The sequence below is a fragment of the Chanodichthys erythropterus genome, chromosome 20, assembly GCF_024489055.1.
Source record: "Chanodichthys erythropterus isolate Z2021 chromosome 20, ASM2448905v1, whole genome shotgun sequence".
Lineage (NCBI taxonomy): Eukaryota > Metazoa > Chordata > Actinopteri > Cypriniformes > Xenocyprididae > Chanodichthys > Chanodichthys erythropterus.
The window spans coordinates 32,423,701-32,436,436 of record NC_090240.1 but is presented as its reverse complement, the minus strand read 5'-3'; the positions used below and the strand labels follow the sequence as shown (position 1 = coordinate 32,436,436).

The following is a 12,736-nucleotide window of genomic DNA, read 5'->3' as shown; positions in this document are numbered from 1 at the left end:
CTTTATTACTATTTTTATAAATTATTTTTAAGATTATCTTCACAAACTACATGTCTACAAGAACATAAGAATCTTCATTTGAACTTCATAAAAGGGCTAACTACACAAATTCACTAGCTTGTCTAGACTAGTTGGCCTGCAAATAAAAGTACAGTATATCAAATTTTTAAGCATATAATATAGTATTATAAGTTTAAATCTATACAAACAACATCCACACTCAAGATATCACTCACCTTAAGATTCCTCAGATGAAAATTAAACGGACAATTTGACATTTCTTACAGTTTTCACAACTGCTTTATTCTGCCTCTAGAAAGGGCGTCAGCCCTGGAATACACCTGGCTTTATAACAAGGTGGGTTACAAGATTGGAAATCCAAATTACACATTCTGTTAGAGACCAAAAATAACAGCATCATTCATGAAACAATGGACAAGACAGGGAGTTATTGGTTATTTTTGCACGCCTGTGACAACCTTACCACAACTCTAAAGAGAAAAATTAGTGAAAGTGCAAAAGAAAGAAGAAAAAATAAAAATGGGAACAAGTACACCCTAAAGAAAAAAAATTAGCACAACTACAAACAAATTTACACATGGCTGTCACTACATCCTGAACCAAACTACCTACACAAACCCAATTCAATGTGTTGGAAAGAGTCGAAATGCTGAGCGGGAGCGAGGACAAAAACCAGAAAAAGATCGAACCTGCGGAATAGGCTGCGCTGGTTTTTGACTCCAATCAAAATTCATTATCAAACACAGTGACAGCCATCACTCAGCCTAACTGATCCATGACTCACAAAAAGAACTAAATAAGGGGCAATTCCTCATTGTGGAGTGAAGCAAAAGAAAAAGAAAATAAAACGCTTCAAGTTTATTATCAAGGAAATACAATGCAGTTGCTTCAGCTCATGAAAGCCCCTAAAATATTACAAAATAAGTTAACTCTTCGGTGGCCAAACATCTTCAGGGAGAAAGAGTTAGTATACTGAACGCAGACAGTAACAGAAACCATGACGTGCTTTAGCCACCATTCCACATACACGCAATGACAACCTAATAAACCAACACACTTGCCTGAAAATAAATACACTTGATTATTAGGTAAAAAAAAAAAAAAAAAAGCAACATAAAAACATTCTGGTGTATGAAAATGTAACATCACAAAAAAAAAAAAGACAAAAATGCTCACCACACATTTGGCAGAACTGCTCAGCAGTGGCAGCACAATATCACAGTTATGTTTCTCATCAATCCTGAGGATCCCATTGAATGTTTTGTCACAGTGAAAGAGGTTCCATGCAGTCCCTGCATTTTTTTTTTCTTTTAAATGTACCTACACAACAGTACACAGTACGTCACCATTGCTTCAGAAGTCTCGGATCTGAGACAGTAACACAGCAGCTCAATTTGTACAAATGAAAACATTTCAAACTTTGGAAAATGATAGATTTCCCGTTCTCTGCATAGCATAAAGTTGACCTGTAAAGTGTAAAAGAGATGTTAAACATTAACAATGTAGACAATCTTGCACGATTAGAGAAAAGCAAAAAAAAAAAAAAAAAAACAGCGCCCCTCGTTTATTTGGTCAGTGCCGTCCACTCGTAGATAAAGCATTTATGCTTTTAATAAAAAGTAATGGAGGCACTTGCTGGGCTTGCAGTTTGATTAGTATTTAGGCCATCGTAAACCACCGACCCACAACAGATTCACAAGTCAACCGTCATGCACGTCTGTGCGTCTGACGTTCGGTTTTGTGTTAAGTGCACCGCAGATGAATCTATTGCCATAATGGAATGCAAATTGAATCAAAACAACACTGTTCGAGGCTGCAGTCCAAGTTCATTCTGTCTTCCAGCCAAGGCTATTGCAGAGCTTGCGGCCTGTACAGTACATCCTTCCAGCACATCAAACCTTTCAGCGGTAGTGTCTGAAGAACATTTTGAGCAACATCAAATCACTTAAACTTTCCTCCCAGCCGTGGACCCCACCGGTGGCGACGGCATCACGGTTTTCGCTGCATATTTCAAAGCTGCGAGGAGACACAATGCGATTAGCTACATGGACCACAACACAATACCTGTGAAATGAGAGCAAGGTCTGCCGAAGACATTTACCCTGGATAGTTCTAAGAGCTCTTATCTGAAGGTCCACAGCGTTCATTACTCAGAGGGCTGGTTTGGATTCTCCTCTGAGTCATACTAGTGGGGTAATGAGGGAAGATCAAGGACCTACTCCCTAAAGAGAGGAGCATATGGGGTAGTGTTCAGTCATAATCCCAGACCACGTCCTGACTAAACAACTGCCAAGGCCATTTAAGAGGCCATGGTGAAGTCTTTAAAATTTAAATAGTTCTTGAAGGGTACTGCCTGCACTGTCTCAGAGGCTTGAAATCTATTGAACTAGTCTATAACTAACACTGAAACATGAGGATCCAGTGCTTCCCACAGGTTTGAAATATACTTGCGGTGGTAGCCGGGTGAAAAATCCTCCTATTACCCACGGCGCAAAAATGGTCTACTACATGTGACAAACAAACAATGTGTGATTTTTAACAGTATTTTTATGTATTATATAAGTTAATTTTAATTAAATAACATATAATGTTAGTATGTAATTAAATGTATAAATTATGCAAAATTACAGCATTTAAATGGTTCACATTTTCCTTTGTTCTCCTTGCTGTCATATAGTGTCTCTCTCAGTGAATAGGACACAGATTTTACTAGTAAAATTTATAAAATGAATAATATAGGTGTCAAATAATGTTCTTAGTCTTTTCTTCCTTTGGGGGAGACAATAATTTACTATGGATTAAATGGAAATCAAATTAAATACAATTTATTGTGTAATCAAAATACCAATAATGCCCAAAAGAAAAAGAAAAAAACTTAGCATGTGACTTTTAATTATAAACAAGCCTGAAATACACAGCTACTCTTATTTTGAAATGTCAATACTATTGCAGGCTGATCTTACAATTGTCTAAAACATTTTATATAAAAGCCATAAAGTAGACATTGTAATAATTCATCAACTTGAGTTCACTAGCAATCGCTTGGCATAAATCTGCGCTTTTCATTGATTGAGAATCACTTTGAAGCAGTCTGAAGCACTGTTGCGCGAGCTTGTAGAAAGGTACGAAACGATTAGTTAATCGATCGCGGATGGTTTCATTATCTTGCACGGATATAAAAGTATAAGAGGATAAAAATAATAAAAGCAAAAATGTGTCTCCGAATATACTTGGGCGGCCGTTTTTATACGTGGGCGGCCCGCCAAGTAAAGTCTATGTGTGGGAACCACTGGGATCTTTTGTATTGTGACACTATTTATGATAATTAAGCTGCCACTTCTCAATATCTTGATGTGGGAAAAAAATAAATAAATAAAAAAAGGGTTTTCAAAAGTACTGACTTTGGAACCAAGTGAAAATGTGATGATACCAGCATTTTCCCCTAGCATTTTAAGAGCTGTTGAGCGGATTCTTAAACACCTCTGATTGTCTGTGATTGGTTACAATGATCAACGCTTCATAAACATGTTGTAAATAAACATCTCTGACACTCTTCACCGAGCGCTTCCACAGCTTACACATGGGAGCGTTTGAAAGCAGGCGTCTATCAATGGATCTGTCTTTCAGAAGAGGGGCTGAGGCAATAAATCAATGCATCGCAATTAGTTTTAACAGCAGATGGCGCTATAGGCTAGTTTTTAACGGCACGCTTAAATGCTCACGAAGAAGAGTGCTGAAGAGCTGAAGAGAGTCCATGTAAGTGGTTAAATGTACTTGCAACTCAGAATGCTTTTATGAAGCGAGATTAATGTAAACAGCTCATTGCAAACACCCTTGTAATTAGCTTCAAACTTTTCGAACTTTATGAATGATTATTTTCAAGTGGTGTGTAAGGAATTGGAAGCAAGCAGAGAATGGCTGTTTCTAAAGCACGCAGTGCCATCTGCTGTTAAAAATGAAGCTCAGAATCAATTAAAGAAACGGAATGTATTCAGAAAATCTCAGAATTGATCCAGAATAATTTCTCGAATCGCGACGCATTGATTTATTGTTCCAGCCCTAGCGGATATATTAGGGATACCTTTCAAGACATATCTGTTGAGCGCGCGAACACAAGAGCCAATCAGAGGCGTTTACAACAGTGTTCAAAATGCTAGGGGGAAATGCTGGTATCGTCATATTTTTTTTTTTGTGAGATTCACCTATTTATGCCAATACTTCACCTTGATTCTTATCTTAAAGTCTGGAAAAGCTGTTGCTGAATTCGTTTTTATTTAATGTGATATTTGCTATCATTTCTTAAGCATAAACAGATCTATTGCATTTCCTGAAAATCATGTTGTAAATACTTACCAGGGACAGGTGAGGCCATGACAGTGTGGCTGGAACCTGCAGCAGCAGGGTGATAGAGCGAGGCCATGTTGTTGGGCGTGTAAGAGCGGAGCAGGTTGATGACATTCCAGTCAGCCTGCATGCTGTTTGGAGACTGCGTGGGAGTCACCTTAACTGAAGTCAAGGGTGAGTTCGCCTGCAATGAGGCTTTTGCATTTCTGCCGGAGGGCATGAGCCGGTTGAAATCCTCTCCAAGCCGTCCAGATGCAGTATGAAGAGGCTCAAAGGACTTCTGTCTCTTGCTGGAGGGTTCGCCGACATCCATTTGCGTCAAGTTTCGGAAACGGTCTGAAAGGCAAAGTCTACCTGGATCTGTGGCCCACACCATTCCATTTTTGCCCACGCTTGCCCTCTGATTCATCTCATGATCCAAGCCAGGCCTCTTCTTGGACAACTCGCGATCGTTTACAATTGGCACGTTTACTTTTCTGCTAGATTCCTGCTCTGAGATTCTAGATAGCGAGCTGGTTGCATCCGATTCCCTGCCCCGCTGACCATCCTGATGCTGTTCTCTCCAGCGCTCTTTTGCAGGAGAAATCTTAGACATCTGTTGATGTTTCGAAACCCTCTCCCCAGGTTTCTCCGGCTGCCGGAGTGGGGATTTGGTCCGACGGGGATGCTTCCTGTTGATGTTGGGCAAAGGAGTGACGTCTTTGCCCTCAAGAGCCGGGGGGCAACCAGTGTACCGTTTCTGTTTCTGAGGTCCCCTGTATCCGTTCTTCTTGACATCAAACTTCTCCTTGTGGATAAGCTTTTTATGCATAAGAAGAACCTCAGGGTAAAGGGTTTCATAGGAGCAAGAGGTACATGTGTTGGTCAGTAACCGGTTTCTGGGTACTGAAGTAGCAGATACAGAAAGAGACACTTTGAGAGACAGATTCAATGGTGCCTCAGAAGCTTCTTTCTCCTCCAACTTCAGGTTTACTGGTAATGGGTATTTTTTGTTGACCTCACTCGCAGGGGTGTAAGGAGCTGCGACAGGAGAACTTACATACTCTTGCTTTACTTGAATGAAAGGACTTGTGCTGGTAATAACGGCCTGGCTCATGCCTGATTCATGTTTAACACTGGCAGGGAGAGGTTTAGGAGCAAGCCATTGCTTGGCTGGTTTTAAGGTTTGTTGGTTATCTTCATTCTTGGGAGGTTCAATGGCCTTGATGATATTTCTAGCAGACGATGTTGCAGGAATGTTCGGGATTTCCGTGAAAGGTTTGTCCTTGTGGCGTCTGTCTAAATGGTACCTCAAAGACGTTTTCTGTGCTGCGGCATAGTCACAATATTCACATTTATAAGGTTTTTCGCCTGTGAAATGAAAAGAGACATCAATATTTAAATAAACCATGGCAAATAAACAATCTGTATTAAAAGAAAAACTACTTTCATCCTGAAATACAAGCAAACAGAAGCCAAATGAGTAGCAATACAACCAACTACTAACCAGTATGTGTCCTGAGATGAATATTGAGGTAATAATTTGAGCGGAAAGTCTTGCCACAGTAACTGCATTTTCTTGGAGCAAGAATTTTGAGCTTCATTTTACCTGATCCATCCTCGCTTTTATCTGTAGGACAAAGAGAGACATATGCAAAACATATATTGCTTGAATGGTACAACATGGTGTCCTATAACAGAAATGTAAAACTGCAAGCTGCATATGAGACATACTACAGAATGCCTTCAGGAATGCAAGATTCAAGTTCTCTTGACCAGCAGAGGGAGCTCTAAGTTCTTCACTAGTACAAAAATAGGCCTGTGTGAAGTGTGAACCCTTGAGACAGAAATAGCTTCGTCTGTAGTAAAGAGTGCACATTTCTTTGGCAATTATGGTGTACATAATTCAACAAGATGATGCCAATTATGAGCTCTCTGTGGACGAAGAGGTGACAAATGACAGTTTGTTGTTTTTACCAAGCAATTAAAAACGAATAAATGTGAATGCAATACCAAACACTTGGGTAATAATACCTGGATTAAAGGCGTCAACTGGCACTCCCTCTTCGGAGCCATCCTCGGAGTACTCCTCTGCTCGGTCGAGAGATGAACTACTACACGAGCCTACACTTTGGGCCCTCCCGTCTACAGGTGTGGTTGGGCTCTCTGCTCCCCCTCTGCCCTTGTGGATTCTAGAATGAAGGACCAACTGATGGTATGTCCTGAAGATCTTGCCACACTCTTCACAGTTTGTTGGCTTGTCTTTACGAATCAGACCCTTTTGCTCAGGTGACGGGGAAGGGGTCTCAGTAGGCTTGAGTTCACTTCTTAGGCCTCGCCTAGCAGGTTTATCTGCACCACCAGAAGCCCAGATGGCCCCCAGTTCCTCTTTTTCAGAACCAGAGTCCTCGTTCTCAGAGTTGGAGTCTGCGTTGAGCTCCTTGGCCAAGTTGGGACCTGCTGCGATCTTGCCCCTGGTGGCCAACTGCCAGGCCTGGTAGGTGTTGAAAGGATCAAGTTGTGATATCCAGCGTCCAGATGGGTGATTTTGTTCAGCTTCTCTTGCGCCAGAAGGATGCAACTGTAAGGTCTGCAAAAACGACTTCTGAGATACAGGAACCTCCTCAGAAGGTTGGCTCTCAGGGGAGACGTTCTCATCCACTTCCAGTTCCCGATTGTGGACTTTACTGTGCTCAGCCAGAACTTCTTTGTTGAGGAAAAAGAAGCCACATATCATGCACATTTTGTACGGTGTGACCACAGGTGATGGGGGTTGGTCTTGGATGACATCATTGACGGTAGTTGGGATCTCCAGGTCCTGGTTTTTGTTTTTAGACCCTGCTTTTCCACCATGGGTTCTCATGTGGTTCTTCAGGAACCACGGTTCTTTGAAACGACGTCCACAGAGACCGCAGCAGTATGTGAAAGAGTCCTTGTGTTTCCTCATGTGCGTTTCCAACTCTGTCGCATCGGCGACAGCCTGGCCGCACACAACGCAACAGAGCTCCTCATTCTTTTCCACAGCTGGGCAGGTCTTAGAACGGGCCCGGTCGCTGGGAGTTAAGAATTCCGCTTCAACGCGCAACACTGCAGGCGCATGGAATGTTGTGGGATGCTGGGATAGAAGGTGTGGTCCCAGGTCTTCCTGATGCAGGAAAGTCTCTTCACAAAACATGCAGTCTAGAGGTAGGCTGCTTTCTGCCAGCGTGTCAGATTTTTCCACCAAGCTGGCATGGGGTGTCATACTAGACCCAGTACCAGGCATGTTTGCACTGCTGTGGCTAAGGATGTCATGGCCTAGTCCATCAGGACTTTCCACATATGGGATCAATGGGTGGGTAGGCATGTCAGCAGGAATTTACCAGGGTATTTTTTGTTTTTTTCTTATTTAGTTTTAGTTGAAATCTTGTATGAAACAATATGTTGAATGTTACAAGACATGGAAAAGAGTCGTCATTCTTTTGAAATACTCATGAAGGACATCATGCATGAGATAAAATACCAAACACTCTTAACACTTCCATGGTACTTTTGAATTTGATTTTCAGAACAGCATGTATGCTAAAAGTTTCTGTAAACCCCTATGATCCATCCTATACAAGAGAAGCAGTCGGGGCTTGCCAGTCACTGCCAGGTAATGGGGCATAAACTCGATCAGTTGATTTCTTGTGATTCACACAGAGGAATTGTCCTGACAGGCAAAACCTGAAATGAAGGAAAAAGAAAGTCAGGTGTGGCCACTTCGGTGGAATGCAATCAACTCAGGACTGCACTTACAAATACAAATGATTAAATTAATTGGGTTTGTTCTGTTACTCAACATGAAACATGATGTAACATTGATAGTTAAAAAGATTAGCAACCACATAGGGTCCTAGGATTGATGTTTCGCTTAAGTTTCCTAAGTAAACTAGAGACCAAAGAAAAGTTTAAGCACATTGCAATTTGTCAAAGTGGAACAAATACTGAGCAAGTGATAATTTAAACTCATTGCTCAAAACATACATTCAACATTATGTTGTTACAGCAAAATGAGAGGATTATTTTACTTTAGAATATATTTAAATACGGTTTCATTATTTACGGAAACATATACTGAGCAAAATGCAATAGTAAGCTAGTGGGGTAAAGATCTGGGCAAACAGCCAACGGTTGTAGCTTTGACCCCAAAGTATCTGAATTGGGAATGAACCAGCAGCTAGGGGGTTGTTGAGGGTACAGTGTTAGTCTATAATAATTGTGCCCTTGAGAAAAGTCCTTAGTGCTAACTAAGTTACTCCAGTGGGACTGTGCACCATTCCCAATGTAAATGAAAAGGATAGACACGTTTTATCAAGAATTTAGGTTAAAAATGTGTTTGTATTAGGGATGCTATAACTTTTGTTTTATATGCTACAACTAGTCTCCATTTATTTAGTTTTTCAACATTTTTAATCAACTTCAGTGGTCCAGAAGTGTGACAAATCTTTTTTTTTTTTTGTGTGTACAAATACCCCATGTAGTAATCTCAATTGATAAGACAACAAAAACTGCATGCACAATAATACATTATAAAAAATATATTATAAAAATGCTGTTTAAATAATTTTAGATGGAGCGGAGTATATCACACAACACCGTAGGACAGCTTAAAATGAGCAGCCATTTTAGAACTTGAATGTCAACGACTGGCATTTCACCTTCAAGTCCTTTGATGTCATTTGTCTTATTTACATAAATTAAAAGGACTAAATGGAAACAACTGTTCAAATCAACTAAATAAGTAGATCACAATGCAGGACTGTAAAACTTTCCGGTCTAAAAATCAGGCTTTGTACAGTATAACTTTGGGGAAAACTTTAAATTATCTACCATATTTTTCTATGACTCACAGTTTAAAAAAAAAAAAAAAAAAAAAAAAACACTACATTTTTTTTCTATGATTCACGTACAAGTGTCATCTTTTAAGACAATAGACCCCTATGATTGCTTTAACATATACATGTTCAAAAGTTTGGAGCAAGATTTAATAGATTTTTTATATTACTAAATAAACAAGATTAAATTAATATCGAGAAAGTTGATAATTGATAATAAAATACATAATTCATCATTCCAACATGTTTTTCATAAAGGAACAGTGAAAGTATGTTGCATCTAGTGCTACTGAATGCATAATTTCAGTAGATATGTATACGTAAAAAACAAACTCACAGATCCGACATTCGCTGTATTCTGTATTGGTGCATTTACACAAATTGAAGGAAAAAAACAATTTCAAATCTTTAGAAAGTTTTTACAGGGAAAAAGCTGTTGAAATTATTTAGATGAATTACGGTGAAGCAACAGGAAGCCAGAGTTGTATGCCTATCTACAGCGGTGTCCTTCACAATATCTGCGAAACCTCGCTCATGAGGCCTTAGGTGGAGTCACAGCATTGTTCTGCAACCTTTTAGCCTACCTTCCATGCTGAAACAAGCCAATAAATACAGGCAACCAAATTAATCTTTCTCTTAGGATATTAAATTACACCCAAAATGAATATGCAACACCCTTATTCAAGCCTAAATCAAGTTTCAGGCAACTTGCCAAACTGCGCAAGTACTTAGGCCTATTTTACAATAAAAGCAATACCTTAAATATGAAACATTAAAAAATAAAACTATTCAATTCAAATGTCAATAATCTCTACATCCCAACATCCACACTACTAGTCCAAATCACTTTTAGGGAAACCCTGTGCAACACAAAAATAGGCTTTGCTAATGTTAGGCACTGAAAAAGAGAAACAGAGGCTGAAGATGAAAAAAAGAGAAGGCTGAAAAGGAAGCTTCAACACTTCAGTTATCTACCGAATAACCACTGTTAAAAAAAAAAAGCAAGTGAAAAAGAAAGAAAACAATCTGTGAATGCTTTTACACTCTGCAGACATACTCTAATGGCAGACCTCGCCATGCTGATTTCAACAAACAACACTGTTTGCTTCTCAAAATACTTCTGATAGCAATCACAAACCAATCCTGAGCAAAGACATTTACTTCTAAATGCACAAAAGTTATCTAGAAAACCAAACCAATTCACAATAATTAAAATGTTAATGGCTCCACCTACACTTGCGTCATTATAATAGACTAAAACAGGGTTAGTTGACATGCTGAAGAAACAGCTAGGGACCAGCTGGTGTTTGTCTTACTCTTTTGTTTGGGCTTTGCCATGCAACCTGTTCGCAGGAATAGCGAGTTTGTTGGCCCCAAAACCATCCAAATGTATCAATAAGAGTTCTTAAAAAGACACAGTGTCAGTTACACTTACTGCAATTGTCTTAGAGAACAATAAATGGCGCAGCTGGCTCATGCAAATAAGTGAAAAACAGGTTATTATACTTTACTAAAAGACTCACATACTGTTTTTCTTTAAAAAAAAGAAAAAAAAAAAAGAAAAAGTGGTTGCTCAGCAATTATCTCATAACTGTTATTCTGATGTCAACCAAAAACAATTATGAATAAAGTTAAAAAAAAGTGTATATTGTATGATGTTATATCATCTGCGCTCTATATATATATATATATATATATATATATATATATATATATATATATATATATATATATAATGTATCTCAAATGATATACATGTGTGATGTATATAAATACGCATGTGCATATGTATATATTATATGTATGTATGTATGTATGTATATATATATATATAGCAGATAATATATTATATATATATATATATATATATATATATATATATATATATATATATATATATATATATATATATATATATATGTGTGTGTGTGTATGTATATTGTATATATGTATGTATATCATCTGCTATATATATATATATATAACATTATATGTGTGTGTGCATGTGTTTATGTATACATAGACATAGATATACACACAAGCATATACGTGTGTCGTCGAGAACAAATGTGTGAGACTAGGGAGGAGATATGGCGATGGCTGCCTATTAAAACAACGGTTACTGACGTCATAATGCAAAGTTTAAAAATATCGTTTTATCAAAAACATAATAGAAACTATGTTAACGACGCGCTTTATGAACGAAATCATGGCTTACATAAATAATAATGCCTCGTGTGTGGAAGCGTGTCTTTAATGTGGCTGTAATTTCCTGACACGTGATCATTCTAACTTGATCAGCAACTCTAGATACTGCAAGTAGTAATTTTACTACATACCTCGACAATATACCTGCATGCCCTGTTTTTCTTTTCATTTAGGAATGTGATACAACACTCCTCCCAAACTACAGTTAAGATGTGTTTACTACAGAACAATGAGATTACTATACGGTCAAGTATAAGCTATAAGTAACTTATAATATATAGTTTGATGGAAGAAAGAATACAAACAAGACTGAATAGATATTCAAACATAACATAAAATCATTAATATATCCAACCTCGTTTGACTTATACAAAAAGTTCCTTTTTTGTAGCTATTAGAATAAATTGTTTTGAAATGGCTGCATTAAAAGCTATTATGTGAATAGCATAACAGGTCGGATAGCAAAACACAACTTTTGTTTTTGGGGATGGCTGAAACTTTTGTCAAGTTGTTGTCTATTCTTTCCCCTTTCAAGTTAAGGAAGAACATCAAAAGACCTTAATGCAGTTCCTGCATTACAAAAAAAGAAACCAACTTCATCATCCTCTTGTTTCATTTCACATTACAGAGTGTTTGTGTTCAACTAAAGCCTTTGTTTTAGTTCGTTAACTTTGGTGAGTTATAGATCAACCTGCGCTCGTGCTGATAACAGAAATTTGGCTAACGACACGCTAACGATGAGTGATATAGAAAATAAGGAACTCACCCTCCATACCTACCATTATGTTCAGACTTCGTCAGGTATTCTTATTGTGTGCCAACAATCGCTATAGTAACTAATAACGTCTATGGGATGTTAGTTTGGTAGCTGGTTTTCTTTCTTTCTTTCTGGAAATCTGATTAGCTGAGTTAGCCAATTGTTAGCCGGACGAAATGCCTTGCTTTCAATGTTTGCAAATCACTCACTATGCAGCTGTTGCGTTCAGAGAGAGAGAGAGAGAGAGAGAGAGAGAGAGGGAGGGAGAGAGAGAGAGAGAGAGAGAGAGAGAGAGAGAGAGAGAGAGAGAGAGGGGAAGGGCGCGCTCCCGTGGGTAGCAGTGGATGTCCGATTCGTTAACGCACTGTTCGTTTGAGTCGAATCTATTAAACGACTCACTTGAACTAGTTCACAAAACTTGTGAATCAGAAAAGTACAGCCAGAATAGTAGTAGTAGTAATATGATGTCTATGGTAGTAATAATAATAATAATAATAAACAACTTTATTTTATATAGCGCCTTTAAAGGTAACACCACAAAGCGCTTTACAGACATAGAGATAAAAAATGA

General features: G+C 38.4%; 1 protein-coding gene across 3 annotated transcripts; it reads right to left on the bottom strand.

Annotated features, from left to right (window-relative positions):
• Window positions 1-310: 310 nt before the first annotated feature.
• Window positions 311-12,413, bottom strand: znf217 (zinc finger protein 217). Of its 3 annotated transcripts, none has more exons than XM_067371949.1 (6): window positions 12,175-12,411; window positions 6,379-8,049; window positions 5,852-5,974; window positions 4,375-5,715; window positions 2,123-2,243; window positions 311-2,037 (listed from the first exon to the last, which is right to left on the bottom strand). In XM_067371949.1, the coding sequence occupies exons 2-5, from the start codon at window positions 7,688-7,690 to the stop codon at window positions 2,134-2,136; spliced, it is 2,886 nt and encodes a 961-aa protein (XP_067228050.1). In that variant the 5' UTR covers window positions 7,691-8,049; window positions 12,175-12,411; the 3' UTR covers window positions 311-2,037; window positions 2,123-2,133. The 3 variants fall into 3 exon arrangements, with proteins under 3 accessions (XP_067228050.1, XP_067228049.1, XP_067228051.1); XM_067371948.1 differs by having other exon boundaries at window positions 12,188-12,411; XM_067371950.1 differs by lacking the exon at window positions 2,123-2,243 and having other exon boundaries at window positions 12,188-12,413.
• Between the last annotated feature and the right edge of the window lie 323 nt (window positions 12,414-12,736).